This window comes from Musa acuminata, chromosome BXJ2-5 (assembly GCF_036884655.1).
Source record: "Musa acuminata AAA Group cultivar baxijiao chromosome BXJ2-5, Cavendish_Baxijiao_AAA, whole genome shotgun sequence".
Lineage (NCBI taxonomy): Eukaryota > Viridiplantae > Streptophyta > Magnoliopsida > Zingiberales > Musaceae > Musa > Musa acuminata.
In genome coordinates, this window is record NC_088342.1 from 9,702,713 (window position 1) to 9,728,759 (window position 26,047).

The 26,047-nt window shown below is 36.6% G+C and overlaps 3 protein-coding genes across 7 annotated transcripts; all 3 read right to left on the reverse strand.

Moving 5' to 3' along the window:
• Nucleotides 1-38: 38 nt before the first annotated feature.
• On the reverse strand, nucleotides 39-13,980 carry LOC103984894 (3-hydroxyisobutyryl-CoA hydrolase 1). Of its 4 annotated transcripts, none has more exons than XM_065108703.1 (15): nucleotides 13,859-13,975; nucleotides 13,673-13,741; nucleotides 12,921-13,001; nucleotides 11,346-11,414; nucleotides 10,480-10,543; nucleotides 10,147-10,226; nucleotides 9,966-10,049; nucleotides 7,382-7,466; nucleotides 4,905-4,990; nucleotides 4,497-4,618; nucleotides 2,480-2,540; nucleotides 2,225-2,323; nucleotides 816-917; nucleotides 707-748; nucleotides 39-623 (listed from the first exon to the last, which is right to left on the reverse strand). In XM_065108703.1, the coding sequence occupies exons 2-15, from the start codon at nucleotides 13,718-13,720 to the stop codon at nucleotides 486-488; spliced, it is 1,161 nt and encodes a 386-aa protein (XP_064964775.1). In that variant the 5' UTR covers nucleotides 13,721-13,741; nucleotides 13,859-13,975; the 3' UTR covers nucleotides 39-485. The 4 variants fall into 4 exon arrangements, with proteins under 4 accessions (XP_064964775.1, XP_009400739.2, XP_064964776.1 ...); XM_009402464.3 differs by having other exon boundaries at nucleotides 13,673-13,746; nucleotides 13,859-13,970; XM_065108704.1 differs by lacking the exon at nucleotides 13,859-13,975 and adding an exon at nucleotides 11,660-11,707 and having other exon boundaries at nucleotides 13,673-13,693.
• Nucleotides 13,981-14,477: 497 nt separating this feature from the next.
• Nucleotides 14,478-18,694, reverse strand: LOC135612423 (uric acid degradation bifunctional protein TTL-like). 2 transcript variants are annotated; one of them, XM_065108707.1, is made up of 6 exons: nucleotides 18,477-18,694; nucleotides 18,308-18,381; nucleotides 18,160-18,217; nucleotides 17,961-18,062; nucleotides 16,413-16,572; nucleotides 14,478-15,027 (listed from the first exon to the last, which is right to left on the reverse strand). In XM_065108707.1, the coding sequence occupies exons 1-6, from the start codon at nucleotides 18,615-18,617 to the stop codon at nucleotides 14,639-14,641; spliced, it is 924 nt and encodes a 307-aa protein (XP_064964779.1). In that variant the 5' UTR covers nucleotides 18,618-18,694; the 3' UTR covers nucleotides 14,478-14,638. The 2 variants fall into 2 exon arrangements, with proteins under 2 accessions (XP_064964779.1, XP_064964778.1); XM_065108706.1 differs by having other exon boundaries at nucleotides 14,478-15,102.
• Nucleotides 18,695-21,915: 3,221 nt separating this feature from the next.
• LOC135612424 (AT-hook motif nuclear-localized protein 23-like) lies at nucleotides 21,916-23,431 on the reverse strand. Its single transcript, XM_065108708.1, has one exon. The coding sequence runs from the start codon at nucleotides 23,162-23,164 to the stop codon at nucleotides 22,277-22,279; it is 888 nt and encodes a 295-aa protein (XP_064964780.1). The 5' UTR covers nucleotides 23,165-23,431; the 3' UTR covers nucleotides 21,916-22,276.
• Nucleotides 23,432-26,047: the final 2,616 nt, after the last annotated feature.

Sequence of the window (26,047 nt, forward strand, 5' to 3'; positions counted from 1 at the left end):
TCAAACTTTATTTATCGATTAGATAATTTACCAATACATGGACCAAAATCAACAATGGTATATTGTATATAACAGTTACATTATTTAGTACAAGACATGTACCATATTCATCCGATAAAAGACCCAATATCATACGTTACACCTGACATTTTATATATATATATATATATATTTATATATATATATATATATATATATATATATATATATATATATTTGAAAACAATATGTGTCGATGTAATGACACAATATAGATTAGCACAGACCAATACAATACCAGCCTGAACTCTAATTATGAACCTCAAAGTAAAACTATCTTAGACTCGTTAGGAAGAGCTTTTGCAAAGTAAAGCTAGCATTCTCAAAACCTCCTTTTATTCATCAATATTCCTAGGAAGACCAATCTATCTAAACATCCTATATATCTAATAACTTTGATTTGTTGTGAGAGAGTCAATAGGGAGAAGCTTCCTCAGACCTACCTTTCAAATCTTTGACACAAATTTGACATCTAAGCTGCATCTTGATGGGAGTTTTAGGTCCTCCCAGTTTGGATCGTCGACCTCAGCAAAATACTGATCAAGCACTTTGGAATCTACCAGATCCAATCTAGAAGGCTCCCACTGCAAATAACAATTACAAGAAATTTGTCATCAGGTGTTTCACGGAACCTTAAGTTTTGTTAAAGATTGGTAAAGAACCAGACCTTCGGATTCCTATCTTTATCCACCAATATAGCCCTGCAACCCTGCAGAAGAATTAAGGGTTTTAGATGACAGAAAAGGAAGCCTGTCAAAGTGCTTCTTGTGAGGTACCTCTGAGAAATCCTTGCTGGCTTCAAAACGTAATATATGGCAACACAATCTGAAATCCTTCATAAGACATCGATCAACTCCTTGCAGTCTCCCTTCTCTGATCTAGATCCTCGCATTAAGTAGTAGTTCAACACACAGTCAGCAACATGCACCATCATGCTCAGACACTGATATATAATAAAAAGCTTGATCCAGATTAATATCATGTTAAACAAAAACTGAATCAAATAAGTTTGATTAGGCTTAAATTTGTGGGTCTTTCAAAGATAATGTCCATCTATCACCAATCAAGCAAGTGCAAGACCACTTAATATTATTTTCCAAGGTGAAAGAAAACCCCCCTCATCAACCACTATGATCCTACAGATGTAGTAAAAGCAAAACAATGCAATAGCAACCAAAGTTGAAAAATGTGACACTGACATAAAACATCTGAGAAATTCATACAGGCATGCATCCAAACGAGGCAAAAAGACGAAATTGAGATATGAAAATCACAAAAGTTGGTGATAACAATAATAATGATGATGATAAAAATAATAGAAATAGTAAACTAATAATGACCACAAAAAGTACACCAATATAGCACTTGTTCTGGAATACAGTGACAGGATAAAAATTGGAAGTTAATAGGAATGCTTAGTGGTCAGTCAGGATGCAGAAGAGTAATCTTATTGTAACATGACAACAAGGCTTGTCATCTTCAGTCAATGTTGTAGTGATATAATGATAATTTGTGGTGTCAATATGAACACAAATACATATCCAACACGGCTTGTGAATGGCAACACAAGATTCCATGTAACAGTTTAAGTGATTCTATGCTATGTTAATTTCAACTTCTACAGACCTATTCCATGAATAATTTAAAACCAAAGAGAGGTGACACTTAAACACGCATCAAAACTTAGTCGTCCTCATTGAGTGCAACCTCCTTTATAGAACTTAAAACAAAGGATAGAAGCAAATGATAAGCTTTTTTAATGAAAAAAATGCAAACAACATTAATTTTAATGTAGAAAACTTAATATATTTTAAACATAGATCACAGCATTCAGCCTTTGCCACATATTAGAAAATTAATTTGTTGTATATGTATGACTATGACCAGCATAATAATAACAAAGTTTAACAAAACACATTTATACATGAAATATTGAAGACATCACATGAAACTATATGTCAACACAAGTCATGCCGACGGAAAGGGGAGACCAATTTAGCAACTTGCAGATACAGGAATTTCACTCTTGATACACATCCATCCATTAATAGGCATGAAGCTTAATAACATAATCAAATACTGGTTTCAGGATAATGAATGTTTATGCGTGTTGACAGAAGAGGGCTCACAGACACATGAAAGATATAATTACTGGGTCAAAACAAGAGTGCACAAAGCCCCATACCGATCTAAGAGTGATTTTCAGACTGATAGGAGATGCCTTTTTCAATTCCTGGATTGCAACCACAATCCACTCATCGGCCATGCTAGCAGATTCTTTTTCCTGAAACAATTAGAGCAAGTTTGACCAGGTGTGAACTCGGTGATAATGCACCATCGATGAACTTTAGAAAGAAGAAATTAAAGAACACGGTTACCTAAAGGAAAATAAGTAACTGATGTTTATAATATGTTCATGGAAAGATGTCACTCGACTTACAAGAGCAGATATAATATCTTCAACTGTTTCTTTGGAGAAGCACTTGTCAACTATATCCAATCTACAAGGACAACAGAAGATTTAATAATGAATAGATCAAAACATAGAAAATCATAGAAGCAATTAAGATGAATAGATTAAGCAAAGTTCCACCAAAAAAAGCTTCTACGTGATTGATGGCAGGTCTGATAATCCATTCCAACAGAGATTACTTGGATCCTGCTACATTTATATGAATAATTTGTACTATTTTCTTCCTACAGAAGTGCAAAAAAGAATTGTTCCCAAACACGAATCAGGTCAACCTGATCCAACATAGACCAGACAAGTTTAGTTCAATCGATCAACACATTGGTCTGATCAGATGAATGAAGTCTTGATTCCCATTGGTTTTGGTTCAAGCATAATGTCTCATAATGCTGAGGCAGCCAAATGCTAACCAACACATTTATTTAGGGTAAGGTTCAGGTTAGCCCTATATGACCTTACAAGCTGGCAACTAATACTACTACTAATGCAGATGTTTGGTAACCTTTGTTGCTTTTTCTGCTTAACGATGCACAAATCATGGATGTCTTAAAAAGAATCATATAAGTGTTTTTTTAATTCTCATTATCAAAAGAAGTCTGAACTTCAAAGATCATATTTATAAATATTTCAAATTTGGTTTATTAAAGTTGGATAATCATCAAATTTCTCAAAGTTGGATCAAAATATCACGACTGTAGATAATTGTTACAGAGACAAAAAGTATAATGAATAATAGATTTGACGTAGAAAGCAAAATTTTAACGCTTATACAAAAACATATCTGGATCACCAATTAGGCATGAGAAAATTTAGCATGCGAATGACATGAATTTAGCATGAGAAAAATTGATGTTTTTGAACACAAAAAAGCATTAAAAAAAAAGGTTGTATCAATAAAGTGATCTGTTCACCAATATAAGCTTACTCTTATTAAGGACAATATATTAATCGAATTTCTCAAAAACTTACTTCATAAACTTAAAGATGTCAATATGCTATTCAGGACAAAATGAATAACACTTACACATGTTATGTTTCATTATCATTTCTGAGTAGTCCCCTTTCACTAGACACTGCCACATTATGACCATGTATATCTGACCTCTAAAGACTATGGAGTACCCACTGACATGCCCCTTACTGATGTAGTTACAAATTAGATCAAGGTTTCGCCTTTTCTCATACAAAGCCTACTTGGTTTTCAATCCACGTGTAGTTTCTCCAAGCTCACCAGGAAAAAAGAAACTTAGTCCTTCCACTTAAGATAACTTTTATTAAAAAGAAAAAAAAGAAGGCTGCCATGCTAAAAATCAGCACTTTACTACAAGGCTAGCTTAGATGTAAAAAAGAAGTTTCTTAAACAGATGCAATAAAAAGAAAAAAAACATTTTACTGATAGGCTGCAAAAGATTTTTTTTACTATAAACCAGATTTGCTTTCTCTGAAATTTACTTCTCAATGCCTAATACAATCTGTTATTGCCTACAACAACAAAGCCGTAATCTGTTGTTGCCTGGACAAAAAAAAATAAATAGGAGAAAGATCTGAAGACAAAGAAGGAAAGAATATTGTGAAATAACAATCCCTAATAACTCAATGAAAAAAGATCCAAGAACTTACAAATCTCTGAGAATTTTGCAGCATATGCAAAGCTTCATAAACAAATCCAACAATTGTTTCAGACTCCAACAGATCCATGAAACAAAATAGAACACAAAACGGCTGACAACACTGTGAGCTGGGAAAATATCACATCATATCAAACTAGATTTGCATACTTTTTAAGTGATTGAGATTGTTTCAAGAAAGCTGACTGTAGGTGAATTACATATGTTTCAATAACATGTATACATGCCAGATACCCTTAACATAAATGCACATGCGCACCCATAAATCACTGTGGTGGGGCAACAAAAACAGATGAACAAACCAGCAAATATGAAACATGTGGAAGAGGAGAGGGGGGAGTAATGGATCATTAAGTTACCTATTATAAGCACTACTCACTTTCAGAGGCACCATTTTTGAGAATTGATCAATTATTGCGCAGATTACAAAGGGATCAGAAGTTTCCACCTTAGTGAGTAAATCTTCCAGGTATGTCAAATTCTGTTAGCTAACAAAACAAGAATTAGAAATACGTTTCTCACCATAATCAAGACTTCTAAAAACCCTCCATACTAGAGATCAATACAATCTGAGACTTCAGAAAGACAACTTAAAGAACATTATGCAAACTTGGTAACATAGATGGAAATAAGTAACCAAAGTTATGAGGCCCTACAAGGCAAGAGTAAAAAGGAGCAACCGAGCAAGCCAGGAACATTATGAGATCAATATGTCAATTGAGGAACAAAAGAACACTAAAAAGAACAGTAACTTATGAAAATCATACCATAGAAGGGACAAAGTGAGTTGCTAGGCCACATGCAAGCATTTCAGCCCCATCTAACCTTGCACCGGTCAAGCCAACATATTCCCCTGAGAATAAAATTAATCATTGATTATATGCATATAGATTGAAATCTTGAACCAGCTTTGAAATATCAAAATAACCAGATATATAAAAAATTTCCTAAAAACCAAAGAAGTCATTTATTGCAATAGAAAGAAAGAGAGAGAGAGAGAGAGAGAGAGAGAGAGGTTGAAGGTCACACCACTGTCTCAGGGGGAGACAAGCCACCTTCACACTTAATCATAATGTCACTCATGTCACCATATTCTTAAATCTAATCTTGCCCTCCTTGAAACTAGTAATGCCAAAACTGTCCATTCTACTACTTACTAAAGCATCTATTTCAAGAGAAAGGCCATCCTGGAATCATGGACATAGATGGAATCCCCTATTGCATCTTTTCAGACTTGGCAGCAGGACTAATATCTGCCACAATGATGCAAAAAGAGAACACAGTTAAAAACATTCGGAGTCTTGAATGGCAACCTTCAAGTGGAGATTTTAAACTCGAGGCCACTGAACTTATGCCTTCTCCTCAGATACTGGAGTCTTCTCATCATGCATTATGTCTGACTATCTAACCACCCTAGTAAATTCATTTAGAGAAATGTTATTGGACTGTCAGTGTATGCCTTCTTTATGCTAAAAATGAACCGCCACGACCATTCTCAGTGAACTTTGTCATTGGCACGATGGATCTTTTAAGGAAATGAGCATACAAGAGATTTAAAGGCATCAGATAACCATCCAGTGCAGTGAGTTCGAGTGCACAAGAAGGCCCAAGTATTCTCTCTAGTTGATTCAGTGAGACAACCGAATACGACATCAGGAAACAGTAAAGAGATGAATAGAACTGCCTTTAGAAACTTTCATGACCAGTCATGATCCAAATGGAACAGCATATCAACTCTCGAGTGATCTTCACTGAATCACAAACAATGCCACCAAAGAGTGTTTTTGTTGGCAAAACAAAGTGGAACAGTAAACTTGTGCACACACAAAGAGAATTGTTTGAGAACCTTCAGCAAAATTAACAAAAAATTTACTAGGTTCAAAAGCATGTCAAGTTAACAAAGAACAAAGCGTAACTGCAGAAGCTCCTAAATGACCATGTGAATATAATAGGATAATCTTAGCAAATAATTTTTTATTATAGCAAGTCTTATGGAGTTCACAGCACTCTTTTATGAGATGTCAAAGCTACAAATATTGTAGCAAGTTTTTGAATTACAACATGAGAATTCAGGTTTTCCTGATTGTGAATAAGCTCTTCCAAATAATTAAAACATCAAATCAGAACGGACAAACATATTCTACATTTTGAAGGGACAAGTTTCAGTCTTCTTACTGCAGAAATTAAATTAAACCAATAAGAAATGTCTAAACATTCTTTCAATTCAACAATTTCAGCTAAAGACTAAATTAGCATCTTGAAAAAGATAATCTAGCAATCTTTCCGAACATTTGAGGAAGTGTAGAATGAAAAGGGGAAAAGGAGATCAATTAAAGTTTTTATTTAGTTACACAAAACATAATGATAATAATAACCAAAATGTTCAAGTCTTTATAAGTCTTATTTTTATTTCTTACTAAACAGATTATATTCCTTTTCCTTATCACAACTTGATAGCTATCACGACAAATTTTGAAGAAGTTGTAAATGATTTGAACTTTCAGTCAGTCATATACTCAATTGGTTGATCCAGCAGCAGACATCCCTCTTCCTACTTGTCAGAGGCAGAGTTTTGAGTTTTTAAGTACATCATGTGAACAACAGAAATATAATTAAAATTAGTTCAATGCCATGATGACAGCAAAACCTCCAAAGATATATCTGGCTAGATCCTACTAACTCAGTTGACTGCCTTTTCTACTTGTAATTGTCTGAAAAAGTTTAATGATGAAAATATCAGGTTCTACTTGCACTCATAAGTAGATTTACATGAGTGAGAGCAGGTGGAAAGAATTGAATAAAGAAAGCACAATGTTTCGTTTTGCCCTAAAATTAAAATGCATTCTTTGATACTTCCAAAAAGCATAATGTGCTGTCATACCAAAAGAATACAATGCATTGTTTGATACTTCCAGTTTACCAAACAACAAACAATTGCCACATATGCATATAATAAGCACATGCACTAAATTATTGTTTACTATATACTCATACTCATGCATCATATAAACCAAGATGTAAGACAAAACGATTCCTATTGGCCATCTCAATGATCTTGAGAATATAAATAAGCAATAACAAAAGGCTGTTTACTATATCTTTCTTAGCAGATTTTAAAACAAAATAGTGAAGCTATGGACAAAATCAAACATTTATAGAAATCTGAAGTAAAAGGTGCGAGAAAGATTTTGATCTAGTGCTACAATATGAATTATGACATACATGACAAATAAGTTAGAATTACCAAAGAATCCTGGAAGCCTTGATAAAAAATATGAAGCGCCTATATCTGGGAAGAATCCCAGTGCTGTTTCTGGCATAGCAAAAACCTGCACCAGAATATATGACTGGTACTTTAGTTGATCCTTTGAGTAGGTAATACAAACAAACACAGGATTTCATGGACATGATCCATCATGAATTTAAATATGCCACATATCCGGTCCACGCATGTATCAAAGTACTTGTATTCATGTTTGGGATGATCAAATTTATAATATCAGCAAATACATATATTGATTATACTATAAATAAAATGGCATACATCTTTATTAGTTTTCCTTCCAGTAACAATTAACACAGCAGATACGGCAATTCACTAATAATGTGAAAATAAAGTTATCATGGATTATGCAGTAGAGACAACAAAATAGGTTGATGTAAATGAAACTACAGTAAAATGCTGACGTGATGAAAGAAAAAGAGAGAAACCTCAAACATGTTACATTATAGGATTTGAAAATGTAGCTTTATCATGTTTGCCAAGTTGGATTATGAGGGTCAAAAAAGTGTATCAACGGAATTAAGCAGAAACGCAACCACAACAATGCACGTGTTGTGGCTCCACCCAACTTAACATGTCATTTGTTAATCGATAACATACCAAGTTTAGTAGTTGCCTGCTATATAATTACATAAAACTAGGGTTCATCGTACTGAGCTGTACCGCTCAAAATGGGTGGTACATACCGGTCCGATAAGGGATCGATGCGTGAACCGCCCTCTACCAGGTGATACCCATTACATGAGCCTGTATCGAGCGATACAGGATCTGTACCGATCAGTAACGATCGATTTTCGACCATCACTGATCAAGGGCTCAGATTATCCTATTTTAAACGGTCAAATTGACTATTTGAACCATAAGAAAGGATTTTTAAACCCTTTCCTCCCCCCTCTTTCAACCCATTTCACTCTCTTAAACTCTTCAACTCACCCAAACTCTTTATCACTCACATCTCTTAACAAGGTACTAGTCAAGTTTATACATGAAATGGGAAGGGAAAAACAGTGAATGATTTTGAGCAAATGCGATAGAGCTTACTCAACGTAAACACAGAGCGAAGCTCATTGTATTTACAGTCGTCATATTATGGAGAATCTTATAGTCAACAGCAGTATGATGATGGTCATACTTCTCCGAGCAATAGTATGATAATCGATCTTATGATATGAAGCAGTAGATCAATGGCGAAAATAGAAGTTCTGACATTCTCCATGCTCCACACGAATACATACCACAACCATCCTTGCCTCAGGAGTCACCTCGGACACATGATTCACAATGATCAGACTACGACCATCACCACATTGTTGCACCAATGACATATGGTATATCAGTATACTATGCCGTGGGATCAATTTCAGGATTAGGTCTGACAAATGTATTAGATTGATATACAGATACATAGGAACAAGGACCCCAATCCACCGCCCGTGGAGTCCCGTCGTTTTTTTCGGTAATAGAACTAGGAATATCCGTCGATTAATTACTTGATTCGTTTAAATCTTAAATTTAAGTTGTTTAAAAATAATCTAACAATTCAAATCATTTCTTTGTAGATAATTCAATATTAACGAAAGAAATATCTGAAACGTACCACAAAGCTACTCCTCAAAGCTTAAAAAGATGTACCATTATTCTTTCCTAATTTTGATTATTTTTTATAAAATTATACTAAATTTATACTTATTTACAATTTAAAAACCCTTATCCAACTTTTTTTATTTTTTAGAAATTTTAGGAGCTATGTTTAATAATAATTTTACTATACTGTCGATACACCCAAGCATACCAATATATGGTACATCGGCATCCCTTGGTACATATCGTACCAATGGTTGGTCTATACAACGGTACAAACTAGTTTCACGAACCTTGCATAAAACAACCATAAAACACACAAACAGCAAAAAAAAAAAAAAGTAGGCATAAAATGTAGTGGATGGAGACCCGTGAAAATTTTGCACCAAACAGAAGCAGAAACATCGTGGAAGAACTTGTGTGTAGTTCTTTGCAACGTGGATGACCAAGAATCAAGTCATGAAATAGTCACTGTATTTATTTCTAGGATAAAGAATGTATATATTGGCCCTCCCCTCAGGCCCCACACCGGGAGAGTCTCATGTACAAGGTTCTAACTTTATCATCAAATTACATATTACAAGTATGAATTGGTGCATAATGGAGGACAAAACCCTAATTATCATTTGACAGGCTGAAAAAAAAGCCCTGATTTAAATGGACAAGCAATCGGTGGAAACAAAAGTGACTTGCTAAAAGAATATTACAAAACAGTCAGGATGAGATTTCGATTTTGGATATTATCACATTCATAAATATGCACAAAAGTATATGACCTTGTTTCTGATTAACCCATTTGTAAATTTCCTATCTGCTACTGCCTCGGTAAAGTTAAAAAACATAGGTTAACTGCGAAAATTGAATCGAACAGCATAATAAGCATGAACTTAGTTAAGTAATAGTTAACTATTACTTTCGCTTCAAAGGCAAATGTTCCAGTCATGCATTAGCTAAAGAAACATACCGTTTTCTCTGTGACAACTCTAAATCTACCATGTATTGAAATGCCAGCCCCACCACCCATGACAATTCCATCTAGAATAGAAACCTTCAAACATGGTATTGTAGGTTAACATGATTCTAAGAAATGCATTAGAAAAATGACATTCACAAATAAAAAAATAAAACGTTAGAGGATAAGTCACCTGAGGCTTGCTGTAAGTTGCAATTATGTAATTTAAGGTATATTCATTCCGGAAGAATTCTGCACCCAGAGTCCAATGACCTGACAGAATGATAGCAAGAATCCCAATTGAAAGAAAGTGGATGAAGGGAAAAAAACATATTTATGTTTCAACTTGGAACAAAGAACTTTGAAACAAGGTTCTTTTAGAACATCATAGAAAATTTCCCTAGCAAGCTTGTAGTTTATAGTTTAGACATCAGTCAGAATGACAGGTACAGTCACTGCACCTTCCAAACCTTCTCATTAGACTTGGTCTCATCCCTTGACAGGCAACACAGATAATTAAATCTACCTTGAGTTACAGATTGGACAACTGCTGCAACATCCCCTCCAGCAGAAAATGCTCTTCCATTTCCCTGAAAGCTATAACCCATTAAAATATTACCAAAAACTGAATTTAGCACATGGATCCTAGTACCATAAGAATGCTATGATAAGTGTGTTCTAGCACCCTAGTTGGCTCCACCAAGAAAATGGAAAGGAGAGCTCAATGCATATAATTTTTTTTACAAATTATAACCTAGTTGTAACCAATTTAAGATTTTCCAGTACCAGAAAAAAGGTAATAAAACTGAACCCTTCTTATTTCAAAATCATTGTTTGCATCAACATCCACACAAACACACGTACACGTGCACGCTGCACACACATATACACGCACCTTTATCTCCAACTGAAAGCTAGAAAGCACTCTCATCTATCCCAAACATTAGTAGAGATTCAACACCTCAATGTGAAACTAGCCCCAGATATTTGCAGGAAGCGAGATAAATACGAATATCTGACAACTCAAGATGAGAAGTAGAATGTGTGGAATTACTGAATCTCATAGCAAGAATTTCATCAATTGGTGTGGAGTCCTACAGAACACTGGAGGCACCAACCATCATTGTTTATCACATTTGTTGTTGCTTCCTTATGACCGAAAAGCATGCATCAAGGAAACATGAGCAATCCAAATAGCCAAAAAAACCTTAAGTGATTGGCTATCTGAATTGGTCTCTATGAATTATTGGAATTCCTTCAGATGATAAACATGCCATGAATTAGTGCTTCTAGCTCTAATGAAGTATTTCTCACATGCACAAGCTAAAAAAGGCAACATAAGTGAAGGTTGACATTCTCTGTAAATTAGTACTAGATGAGTTATTAATTTACCTTCACTATCAATAATTTGACATCAGAATCCTTCTCATAAGCAACAAAAAGCTTCAGTAGCTTCATAATCTGGAAAAGAATTATTATACCAGAATTATTTCGTAAGAATTTTCATATTGTGATGATAAAATAAAAAAATGTTCGATTCAGCTTCCCACATCAAATAAATAATAGAGCTCGCATATAAAGGAGCCAGATAAATTCTCCAAACGATTCAACTCGAAGCAAAAACATACAAGTGGCGCATAGGAAAAAATCATGATATTGCATGTATAACATAAGCTGCAGTCCACAACAAAACAAACATAGGGTACCTCAAGGTCACATACACAGTATTAGCCATGCTGAGGATCCTTTTTTTACTGAAGATACATTATAAAAATGCATTAGAATATTGTAAACATAATAACAGGAGATGTGTGCTACAGCTCAGCAAAATTTTATTGGATGATTTTGTACTCATCTGTCAAGCTATTTCAGTAGTGAGTTACAAGGATCTAAGTGATCAAAATTACTTTATTAAGGACCACAAATTTCATCAATTACAAAATAGTACTAAAAATAAAAACAACAAAATAAAAATATAAACCAAACTTTATTTTCATATTTATTAACTTGAATATGGCAACATGCAGCTTCACAACATAGGTAGTACAACAAAAAATAAGACCACACAAGCCAAATGAGAAGCAATCGTATGATTGCTCTCATATGCAGCTGCATAGGCTGCTTGAAACAATGGTTGAAATTGAATAGAATTGACATCAAAATGTCCATTTAAATTCTGACATCCATCATCTCAGAAGTACCTATGAATCATTTTCTTGGACAAGTTGCTAGCAATGTCCAGCTCTTATTTTTCTTTTTGCTTAAAGTTACATATAGAGTTGGATGATCTATTGAACTCCAATTTCACAGTCATCGAGTCTCTTCCATACACTAATAAGACACCCGTAGTAAGTCCAGTATCATACCTGAATAAAAAATTTTCCTTCTTTATTCTAATTTCAGCATCCTCTAAAAAGAGCACCATTTCACTCCTAAAATACTTTGGCAGAAAAATTACTACTCTGAGAGGGTTGCACTGCCACTAATAAGTCCTCAATAACAAACAACACATCTCACTCCAAAAATTGATCTTTCAGATACTTCCATAGGATAATTTGAAAGTTTTAATAAATCAATCCTGCTCATGGAAAATTGCTTCTATTATGTTAGCCAAAATATCCCATAAAAGTTTTGATTTTTAAATTCCATTAAACCATTTAAGAATTCATTCTTTCATGTCCATTTGGTATAACTGGTAGCCTCAGCAGTTATGGAGCTAAGAGCAAAGAACTTACGCATATGACAAACAATAACTTATGAGTTAAAGCATACATTATTGTGTAATTATGTCAGGCAAAAGATACGAAAACATCATAAGTAAATCACCAGACATATCCAAATTTATACTTTTCAACAATGAGCCAATCACATGCGTATCCACTGATGAAGAAATTTGATGAATCCTTGAAGTTGCAGACAGTTATTTCTTTATAGAAGACATTAAAAGAAATGAACATCACGAAATACCATTGGAGTAGACAGAGCATTCAGCTGTCGAGGCCTGTTAAGTGTCAATATCCTTGTAAACCTGCAGTCTTCTACCAAAACCTATCAAATCCCCAAAAATACTGTGAAAAAACAACAATATTTGGAGAACACTAATATGTAGTTGAGAATAATACAAAGAACACATTTCAGAAGCATAGTGCGATGGACCTCAAAGGAACAATTTCACGATCCAGAAAATTGAGCAAAAAACCCTAGTGCCTTGCGACATTTGTGAAAAATGAAATCAATCTAGCACTAAACCAATGGCCATTTAATTATTAAAAAATCAACAAAATTATAAAAAGGGACCGGACGGAACACCGCCTCAAAAAAGTGCCCAACAAATAATGATTTACTGAGAATCTTGTTTACGGAGGTGCCTTAATTGTTCGTTGTGTTGTTGTCTCAGACTATGTTTACCCCCTAATAGGTTTATCTTCGACTTCACCTTCACACAACACACATCATACTAAAGAAAGTCTTACGAGCGTGTGATTCCAAGACCAACAATCGTACCTTGTTTAATATCACATCGCATTATCTCTCATAAGTAGACAACACACAATTCACAAGAAGTTCTCCTCATCGGCCACACCAAAAAGCCACTTTCTTGCATTTTTTCTCGGACCAAGAAAGAAACTTTCGGGTGGCCAATCAAAACCCACGTTTTAAATTCAACGAAAAACATAAATACCCGGCCAGTGCTCCCTTGGAAGACTGGAAAAGATCACCTGATTGGTTGTGCCGTCGTTGCTAGCGTTTTGTGAGGACGAGGCCATGACGTGTTCGAAAGCCAAAACCTTCCCTTCGCAATCAAGAAACCGGTGAAAGAAGAGACGGAGGGGGGTGGGGGGGGGGGGAGGGGAGGGGAGAGATCAAAGACAAAGAAAATATCTGATAGAAAGATACTTCCGTACCAAATGAACCAGCGATCAAGAAGGATTGAGGACCGAACCAAATCGAGGGAGAAGGGAAGGAAGAAGGGGATGTCGTCTTTGATACGAGTTTCTAAGATGTCAGATATGCTTCCCTGCTCATAGTGAAATTACAATGATGCCGCTTGATATATTGAATTTTCTTAAAATGTCAGGAACCGTAAAAAACCCCCTTCTTTTTAATTAAAATGATGCCCCTTAAAATAGCAATTATTTTTAAAATTCATAAACCATTAAAAATAAACATATTTTGCAAGATTTATGATAATTTTGAGTTTAAAATTAGGTACAAAATACAACTCCAGTAAAATTGATATGATCATATTTAGGAGAAACACACTGGACTTGTACTGCTGCAATTTGAAAAAAATTATATATTGTATTACGAGCGTAAAATAAAATTTTAATAATTCATCTTAAGATCGTGAGATCAGTTTTATCCTTTGCAAAAAGAATTAGATTTGTCAAAATAGTCAAAAATAAGTTAGAAACCAAAGCAAAGAGAATTGCACACCATGAAAGTGAGAAAGGTCGACTAGATCCTGTCAAAGAGCACACTAGAAGGCTCAGGCACTGTCACACAAGCGGCTGTTGAACGAGATACAGATAAGCATGATCAATAATATTTGTCCAAACACCAAGATCATAATTTTAGACCTGTTTGAATTGTATACAATCCTGGCATACACACTTCCGATACGAACACAGTAACATTCATAGGTTTCCTTGAAATGTATCTGTTACCCAACTAGAGTACCATATCTAGCTCCCCCTGTATGTGGTGAATGAAAAGGGTGAATGCAGCAGAGGAACATGAAAGTGTTCTGCTATCTGGTTTTCTCTGACCTGAAACACCAAGCTGACATAAGGAAAGAAGCCAGAGGATGCATATTTACCGGTGTCGAAACTTATCCGGTAAAAGCCAGGAGTTATATGGTCAACGATGCCCATCAGAGGGCCGCTGCGTCCATCGGTATTTGTTGTCGAAGAGCCTATCAACATCCAGTCGGTGGATTCTCTGTTTGTAAATGATGGGTGCTGCTGAGTTCCTTTCCACATTTCAAGGTGAACCTCCATGCCGGAAGCTGGAGAGCCACGGGCAACATCCAGGACATGGGTTGTGATGGGAGGACGAGTGCGGTGGCTATTACCTGAAATTTCAGTGGTTTTACTGGAAGGTACCTTAGGAATAGCCATAATATGTGCTCCAATGATTCCTAAACGATCTTTTAAGATTCAAAACATGAGTTGTCAGGATGAAGCATGAGTTAAATGCAAAGTTAACAGAACTGGAATCTTTGAAGTTATACTAGCTAGATTAATTTGACTTGCCGGAGTTAACAGAATGTAAATGCAGCAAAGTTAAACACACTCTTTATGCAGCATCACCACTGTCTCTGGTTAAACATTGCCATCATAAAGAAAAAAGTGGCACATATGTTTTCAAAAAAGATGTTTCACAGACCAAATGAAAATGTGGAATCAACTAAGGGACTCTTGTGATATTCCATGATTGACTAAATTGAAATAGCTCAAGGTAAACAGTAACCTAAACTTATATGATATATCTATCTAACATGAGTGAAAAAGTCGAACTAGGCAGTAAGATAAGATCGAATATGTTCATTCCAGTGAATAAACTTTGGACCACATGCAGCAGGGACTACCACTTACAGACCAATGGTTTATGATGAATCTAGAGGTCTTGAGAAACTGCAAACCAAAGAAAATAATTAACCAAAGAAAATAATTCATACAGACCACTTAACCATCCTCCGGATGCAATTAGCAAGTTCCCAAAAGAGAAACCATGCTGAGAAAGATGTCCATCCTTCTTTCCTCTGGACTAGATTACTCCTAATAGTTTCAAGCAACATGAGAGTTTCTTCAGTAAATTTTACATCTACCCAACCACTAATCTATAAGAATATAAAGGATATGTGCAAATGGGCATAACAGTGTGCAAGTGATCTATCCATCTTAACCACACTCAGGCAAAACTAATACATGTCCTTATCTCTAATCACTGGATTCCACAATATGAAGAATCTAAGATCCAATTTCCATATATATAATCAAATGTAGTATGATTGCACCCATAGAACATACTTTAAAAAGACACAAAACATAGTGTAAAAAGCCTATTTTAAACTCAATTTTCTACAGTCTATGCATTATCTCGGTTTTTCGTTTCCTTAAGCAGGATCTATCACTCAACTAACGAACAAGAACAACCGCAGACATTTGCAGATGAACAAAGTAATACATTTTAAGAATGAATTTCCATGTCTTCATCTGACCAAACATTGTTTTTGTAACAACATATACAGAGTTGCCCAACCTCAATTGACAGCTTTGTTTCTCATATCTAAACTATTGATTTTCAACAGCAATTATTTATTCTCAAATAACTCCTATATACATTCAGTTATACAAGTAAAAGTGAGAACAAAATGATCAATTGTGTGACAAAGATAACTGGAAAAAATATATATTGTCCTTGTTTAAAACATCAGGAAAATGAAGAGGTTACTACCTTCTGGTTTAGTTGGTGAACTAACAGGAAGACGAGTTGTGACTGGAATGTTTGATCCAGCATCAGAATTAAAAAGCCTAGCAAGACGCAATTCAGTTATCTTCATCTCCTCTTGTGCTGCTATTTCAAGTTCGACAATGGGCCTATTCAGGTAGCGTTTCTATAGCAAGGTAAAATCAGTAGGTTAACAATAGATACACTCAGAAATTGTCAAAGAAGAGAATGCAACATCAGCTGCACCTAAATTGATAATAAATTCAGAAATCAAATATAATTAGTGTCGACATGCTCATGTCATATTAAGGTTATTCACATCAATAGTGACCCATTTCTGAAATGGGGACAAATTTAAATTACATAACATCACAATATAAGTAGCCTAAACTACCAAGGATTTGAAGGACTAGATGCATAAGAGGAATGAACAACTGTACATGCCACAGTGGTTAACAGAGAACAACAACGAATAGATAATCATGTCAAATGAACTGAATGACAACCAATGCACAGAATATCAAGTAGACAAGCCACTTCTTCACAGGCAACCTACAAACAATTCCACCAGATTGAGATGCCTTTTCTTTCTCCTAAAGCAACCACATGAGGAACATTTTCATATAAAGTTTTGGAAAAAATTTGCAAAGAGTGAAATTTAGCTAATTCAAAGTTGACAAAATATGGAGAAGTTGCATCATATGCAGAAGAGAGAAGCACAAATTAGCAAACGAGTTAATATTTGCTGACCAGGTACAGAGAAAATGATAAGAGCATAAGAATCAGTTCCTTATAATTAAAAAAACATATTTTAACCAAAAAAGTTTCTTTAGCATCTAGGACCCTCAAAGAGCTTCTATTATGTGGACGTCTACTGTTATCAACATAGGTTTTGAGGCAATGCCATAGGAGGAAAATGAAAGCTTGGATTTGTCCAACAAAGAGTTCTTGACTCTTCTATGAAAATTTGTTCCAAGAGTGTTTCATACCATCCATCTTTATTTCTTCTCTAGATCCTTGAAACCATCCTTATCGATTGCCAAAACATTCAAGAACACTATATCAAATTAACACTTCTAAACAAGTGACTTGGCATCTTTCCGATTTCCGATATATCAATAGATGTAGAAATACAACGTCAACCTACTTTCTTGTTATTGATCCCTTTTTTCTTACTCTTTCTACAGATTAGGGCTTAAGGGTGTCACTCTTTGGGTATTAAAAAGACAAAAAAAGAATCTCCAAAGCATAAAGAACTTCAATTTTTCAGATGTCTTTGGATGCAGCTACATTCGGGATAAAGATCCATCCTTGCATGCGCATACATAACCACAGGAACACACAGCACACGATAAAAGAGCCTCTTGGTAGAGGTAGTAGACAAAACATTGATGAGTAGTTCTATGTGGTGGTAAGACCTAACAATATTCCAATGAAAAGATAGTTTAAGTAGCAATAGTATCTTCCATCTTACCATCATTAAAACTGTTATTTGTTGAGAGTAATTGGAAAGCATGATTCAGAAAAACGGTGGTTTGTTCAGAAAAATGAAACCTTTAATTCAGCAAGGATCTCCGGCGTGCCCCTCCCAGATGCGCATATGAGGAACACGAACCCAAACTTCTCCCTGTACCGAGAATTCCATTCCATCAATTCCTACCATTTGAAAAACCAAAGAAGAAGTTAACAACTACTCGACGTAATTATAAGAAGATATTTCAGTAAAACAATTAATGACAAATCGGAGAATCACCTGCAAGGCGGAATCGTTAGCAGTAGCCATCGCTGCGGATTGCTCTTCCTTACACCACCTAATCCAATTACCGATCCGACAACTGAATTAGCGGAGAAGGAGAGGCCAAAATTTTAGACAGGGAAGGAAGAAGAGAGATGAGACGAACTGGGAGACCGAAGGAGAGGTGGTTCCGATCGCCGGGTGAGCCGCGAAAGCCTCGAGCCATCCGACGACGTCGACCTACAAGATTCATTAGAAAACAAGAGGGAGATGGAATCACAACAGGCTAGTGAGAAGAACGGGAAGAGGAACTAGGAATAGGGCAAAGGGGAGACCTTGTTGAGCCAGATGTCGCGGGCGGATCGGAGGGCGTGGTCGAGGTCGGTGAAGGGGGAGGCCGAGACCATCTCCTTGGCGAACCTTTTGCTGCCGCAGCAGCGCAGCACGTCGTCCTCCATGCACGAAAGAGCCGTCATCTTTCTCTTCTCCCGTCTCTTCCCCCACTCTCTCTTCTTTCCTCTTCTCTCTTCCTTCTAACACTGCCACTCCTCTTCTCTCGCCATGTGGATATGATGATGCTAATTATTATTATTTTATTTTCTGATATTGTTAGGGTTTTTTCCTTTTTTTTTCTTTGTGATTTTGTTGAATTTTTAGTCTTTTAAAAAAATAAAAAATAGTTTCTTTCTTTTTATTATTGTTTAAATCAAATAGAATATAATCGAAATCAAAATTAAAGATGACAACTTATTTTAGTTCAAGTGAATATTTTTTTATTCGATTAATTAATTTGGATTAATCGATCTTAATTTAAAAAATATTAATTTGATTGAGTTCAATATCATTTCAATCAGATTAATCAAATCAAATCAAATCAAATTTTAATATCATAATTTTACAAATATCGTGAGCTCAATTTCATAAATCTTATCGTGTCGATCGAATTGAACCAAGACTTTAATTTGATTCAATTGAATTGAACCGATTGATCGATTTGGCTCTTTTAAAATATATATATATTCTTAAAATTATTTAAAATTATAAAATTTGAAAATTAACATTTAATGGTTCGATTGAAAATAACTTGAACACATGTAACATGTAATAAGTATATAGGGAAAGTTATAAATTGTCTATTAAAGATTAGCCATCTCATCTCAATCCTTCATGTTATTTGATTAAATTTATTTTTTAAAAAATATTAAAAAATTCGAAACAACAAATGAAATGAGGAGTAAATGGGATAAACAAATTTTCTCTCACTGAAAACATGGTTTTCTTCCATAAATTTAAGAAATATTTTATATGTATATCCTTGGAATCTCTAAATTACATATTTACTTATATAAATCTTAAATTACTAATATATCTGTATATATATTAAAATCATTTACTCATCCATTATAGAATATTGGGTCAATCATTAATCATCATTAGGAGTTCAAAAAAATACTGTATATAATAATTAAAATACTCTTATCATCACAATTTGACATTAACTATATATATATATATATATATATATATATATATATATATCATGGAAATTTCTCCTTCTCTGGTTGCAGCTAACCCTTTGCAAAGGCTTAGTCTTCTCTCTCTCTCTCTCTCTCTCTCTCTCTCTCTCTCTCTTCTTCTTCTTCTTCTTCTTCTTCTTCTTCTTCTTCTTCTTCTTCTTCTTCTTCTTCTTCTCTTGTTTAAATTACTTAAAGGCCATACAACCATCATAAGGCTTTATATTACAACACCAATATCCAGTTTGATCTTGGAATCTTTTAGATCTCACAGAAGCAATTTATGTCCATAAAACTCATGGAGAAATAGCACAAAAAATGATGTAAGAGAAGGAACGTTAGCAATTAGAAGTATATGGAAACAATCAGCTCAGAAAACCTGAGTGATCAACAATGAAGTCATTAAATCCAGTAATCAGAAATTATACTACGACAAGAACATTGATATCATCGCATCTGTAGCATCAAGATTCATGCCTATGAAGAACATTTATATCAGCCAACAACAAGCACAGATCGACATGCTCCATAAATCCATAATGTTCAGTAGAAGCAAAGAGTGTGAGGATTTTTATCAAAGTCATAATACAACTCTGACTTGGTTCTTTCACTCTCAGATTTCAGACTTCTAAACTACACATAAAGTTGCATTGTTAAGTATTAATTAACTACTAATCAAAAATTGAAAATGCACAGAAGATAATAAAAATTTTAATATATTTTTTTTATTTTTTTAATTGATGTAAATATTGATACTTAATTTTTCAGTCTACATTTGTGTATGTTTTTTTACATATTCATTTTTGGTTAAAAATGATTTAAAATGGCTATGTAATAAAAAGATTTAAATGCACAGAATGAATGACAAAGTATTTGTCATCATCATTCTGGAGTTTTGTATATAATGTAGGATTGGTTGGAGAACACAACACACCTAATCATAGACAAAAAGAATCAAAAAGATCCAAGAAATAATCAAGGGATTAGGAAATTTACCTGACTAAATCTCAAATTTTCACTTGAGAAGTTTCATGAAAGGATAAAACTTATCATCATATTTAAACAGTATTCCAATTATGAAGACACTAAATTCAGTGCAATTGTGTGCCACTACAACATCTTATGTTGATCCAACGAATCAACAATTGGACAAACTCCTTACATTATTCACTTGCAGTTTTCTCCTCCAGTAATCCTAAACTCCTAATTGAATGATGCAAAACGACACTCTACAATAGAAACATCATCCTCTAAAAAGATCTAATAAGTTACATATATGGAACTTCTTGAAGTTCTTGTGACCAAGTGATGTCATAAGTCACCTATATGAGTATCTAATTTATCATTGATAGGCAATTTTTTTGGGTTAGCTATTCATATTGGATTATGGTACTCTATCTATATCTGAAGTTTCTCATTGAAAATAGTAAATGTTTATTAAGTGACCAAGAACACAATATGGTAAACCAGTTGTAAGCATAAGCCTAATCAGGATATTTTGGTAAGGCAGCATATACACATGAGAAATAACAAGGCTGACTCAAGAAGAATGCATCCAATTAAAAATGACCCAAGAATAGAAGATATAATACACATTTTTATACATAGTTGAGATTCAGATTACCTGAAAGGACAATTAAATTATTTGTCTAAAACAAGAAGGTTTATTAATGTTGAAGTGTGCAAAGGCTGCAAGAAGAGATATAAACAATCTGTGGTTCTATAATTTGGCATGCCAAGTTGACACACAACATTAGATAAATAATTAGATCATGCATGGAAGCAAGAGGATATTGCAAAGTGTTGGCAAACATTCCCATTCTCAATGTAGCACTGCCTTTAGTGCACAACTCAAAGGAATCTTTACATGTAAAAAAACCTTGCAAAGATTTCAGAGCAATCAACATCTTTTTCTATTGTTTTGAGATGCATCAGTGAAACAAAGAGGGTGGAGAAAGTAGGACTGGTTGTCTTTTTATTAAAGGCATGCAGCACAACTGGGATAACACACAGAAGAAACCCTATAGTTCTTTTCCATCTTTCCTAGCTTCCATGATCCTCAATGTTCACAGTAGAAAACTCCATCTCAGAATAATCTGCTTACAAGTGGAGGAAGAGTAGAGGTAACTTTTCTGGAAAATTAATCCAAGTCGAATGCTTCTCAATTAGATTTATCATCTTGTAGTAGCAGTTGTACTGTGAGCACAAGAAGAGGTGCAGAAGCTGATGCGCATGGAGTGGATGATACTGATGATGATGATGACAGTGAAATAGAAGTGTTTTTATAGGGCCTGTAGGTGGCCTCAAACCCACTCATAAAAAGGAGACTACTTCCATGAGCAACAACAAACAACAGTCTTTGGAAGGAGAGAGAGAGAGAGAGAGAGAGAGAGAGAGAGAGAGAGAGGAAGGGAGGATGAAGAGAAAGAGAATATACAGCAACGGATCATCAAACACAGATCAAGAAATGAAACAAGCTGAGTACTTGTACATGGAAATCCTCAAACATGCTTGCTAACCTTTGCTTTGCTGCAGCGGCCGGTCATGGATCAGCTCCACTTATCCCCGTCCTCCATTTCTAGTCCGTGCATTGGTGGGAATCACAGTTACACCATGGCATGTCAGAAAGGCGACCGCCCAGTTGCGCCGCCCGCCCAGCCGTGCCCATCCATCGGCAACTGGCAATTCGCCATGTTGAGCAGCGGCAGATTGAGAAAGGGCAAGCACGAGTGAGGGTCCGGGAAGGGGTTGCCGCTGCCCCCGCCGCTTCCTCCGCTCCCCCCGTCTCCTCCTGATCCTTGCGGGGCTGGGGCTTGCATCTGTAGCGGTTCTTCCTCCTCTAGCGGGAGCCGCTCATATGCGACGTTGGTGAACGACGCGGCTATCACGATCACCGGCCCGGCCGCGTACAGCTCGCCCACGACGTTCCCGCCCACCACCTGCCCCTGGCCCCCGGCGAGGAAGATGGCGAGGCTGGTCGCTCCGGGTGGAGCCGGAGGCGGGAGGAAGGACCCCGACAGCGACAAGATCTCGAAGCGGCCTTGGAGGGTGATGACGCCGCCGGACGCGGAGGGCTGGCGGAGGGTGACGTTGGTGACAGTGCCACTGCCGCTGAAGACGCTGACCCCGCGCTGCCTGCGGCAGGCGTAGGCGGCGATGCAGTCGAAGACGTCGCACCCAGCGCCGACCTCGAGGATGTGCGCCTGCAGGGTGTTGGCGCTCTCCCGGGTGATGATCACGGGGGGCTTGGGCTTGTTCTTGGAGCCCGCCGGGCGGCCCCGGGGACGCCGGGCCGCCATGTCTCCTGGCCCGCCGCCCTGCTTCGGCACCGACGGGGCGTCATGCTCTGCGGCTCCGCCGAATTGGTCATGCCCGCCCGTACCGCTCGTTCTCTTGTTGCTGTAGTTGTTGTTGTTGTTGCTCTCCTCGTCGTTGGAGTTGGCGTTGTGGTGGTGAGGGAGGTGGTGATGGACGTATCTGGAAGCGGTGCTCAGATCCAATCCAGCCATTACCTCATCCAACAAAAACCACTGTGTGAGAGATAAGCACAAAGAAAATACAAGAGCTGGTTTTTTCAGCTTAAAAAAGCGAAGAAAAGGTTTAAAACCATATTTTAAATATATATATTTTTCATTTAATGGTCAAGAAAAGAAAAGGAAGGAAGAACAGGAGGAGAGCAGACGGAGATCAGTGGTGGAGGAAATATAGAAAACACGAGGATGGAACGCAGGGTAAGGAAGAGGCTTGCGAAGGGAGACAAGGGAGAAAGAGAGGGGGGTGGGAGAGGTTCCCTAGGGGTTGCAGCAATGCATAAAATATTGGAAAGAGGTAGAGAGAGAGAGAGAGAGAGAGAGAGAGAGAGAGAGGTGCTTGATGGTGATGCATTTGGAGTCTATTGAGTTGTCTTAAACTAGGGTTAAGGAGTTGGTAACCCAGGGTTTAGGGAGGTTGACTTAGGGTTGGGTTTATTGGGGGGGGGGGGGTTGCAAGTGGGAATGCATTTCAGGCTACTTACTACCATCAGGTGGGACCCACTTTTTTTTTTCTTGCATATATATATATATATATATATATATATATATATATATATATATATATAATTAGCCTATAAATTCAATAAAAAAGATTAAAAGGCTTTGCTACATCATATATATATATATATATATATACTAAGCCAAGACATGCATGATTATCTACCTGGCGTTTCTTCTTTTTCCACCTTAGAGACATCTGACTTGACTTGAGGGTCCATATTGTTCATCTAATAGTTCTCCATATTGGATCACCAACAGCATTCAACTATACGGTCGAAGAACAAGCCAAGCCGTGCTGCATGTACCTACTTGCATTGAGTTGAATTATTGTTTTGTATTGTGTGAGAATATTGATATGCCATGTCAACCCGAATACAGTCTAATTATTCTTATATCGATGATTATTTCGTTGATATGGATAATAACAGAACGATTAATGAATTAAAAATCAATTTGATTAGGAATCAACCTTGGATTTAGGTGAACCCAACCGGTGCTAAACCCGAACTCTTCGACCCAAACCCGCGAGTTTAGGTGAACCCAACCGGTCCGGCTCACGGGTTTTACGACGATCTACGCATCGGGAATGACAGAGAAGAGTGAGTGAGTCAAAAGTCAAACCCACCGAAGCACCCGCATGGCTGTCGGCCGCGGGTCCCGCCGTCGCTGTCCGTGGGACCACCACCCGCTCCTCCTCCGCCTCCTTTGACACCCCGTAAAACCCGGGCAGGCCCACGGCTGTCGATTGAGAAGCCCCTCCGTCGCCCTAATGGACCAGTCTTCTTCTTCTCCTTGTTCTTCTTCTTTTGATTGGGTTGCGCCAGCTGATCATAAGATAGTATGGATGAGACCACCCACCTTTAAGTAAAGGGTTGAAGAAAGGGATTGAAGGCCGAGACCTGAAGCAAAGGAGACGGGTTTCTCTCCTTGGGCTGTGCATGGGTTAAGCGTAGCTTGAGTCGGCGATGGATTAGCTAACGCTGCGGGTGGTGGTGGTGGCTCGAGATCTAAAGCGCATATGCTGCGTGCTGCTTTTGACCGGCTTCGGAGATGCCGTAGGGCTCGTTGGCTTCTTTTGGTGGAGGTTCCATGGAGGGTGACTTGCACTGCAGCTTGTCGCCTCCAGCTTTAACAAAGAGACTTAATATATGTTTTCGATACTGTTGGTGATCGGCCAATGTCGCTATGTGTTTGGACATTGTCAAGCAGATTAATCAAAACTTTGTCTGTTCCACTGAGTTCAGATTCCACAAAGCTGATGCCCAAGCTTGAAGCTGAGGACAGTGCTTAGCTTCATGGCATGTCACCTTTCTGAAGCTAAGCGACATATGGTTATTCCCAATCACAGATGGAATACATAGCTGCCCAGCCTCAATTCATCTCCCCACAACTCCATTAATAATGATTCTGTCAATCTATTCAAGGGGCTCTTTTCTATCACCTCAGTTAGCAAACGAACATAGCCCTGCGTTTCCTCAGTCAAACAATTGTAGAAGAGCCCTTGAGCTATTAAGTTAGACAATATGTCTATCTATACAAAAGTGACAGTTGAGAATGCAGTTTACTTGGAGTTGCTTTCCCCTATAAATAATCTATTTTTCATGTTCAACATCACAAAATATAATGCCTAAGCATTGAAAATATTCTACAATGTGATCATTGGATGATGAGAAGAACTTTCTTCTAGCTTTCAGGGACTGCCATGAATAGATAATGGAGCATTAACATGGAGGTTGGTACAAGATAGTCACCTCTGCATTCATTTTTTTTGGTGTTTCTTTGGCTGCTTTATGTGACAACATTATATAATAAGGGGAAAATTTTATGTGGAAGTAACCTGGTGACTGCTTTATTACTGTTTATCTAGATAAGAAAAGATCAGAAGCCTATGGCTTTGGACTGGACAAAAAAAAAAATCATCATGTCATACAATATATTAGTTAAGATTCTACATTATTGGCACAGATAAAGAAGAGTTGAATTATTTATGATGAACACTTGGATTGAAAATATTTTATCTACACTAGCTCAGATACACAAGTCAAGTTGGATACTTTATTGACAATGGTTACCAAAATCCGTCAGAAAAATGGTCACCAAAAAGTTCCATTTTGGAGGTTATCAACTGATCTCGATGGGTACGAGATAGATTTCAAGAAATGGATATCCAGTTGAAGCTAAATGAGATGTTGTGTGGTTCAATTACGACTCATTGCACTTATTATATTCACTGAGAAACTAGCCAGAGTGGCTTGACCTTTAAATAAAAATAAATATTGATATCCTTCTCGAGCAATAAATACTTAGATCCAACATCTGACGATGCCAAAATTTGATTTATAATCAATGATGTGGTAG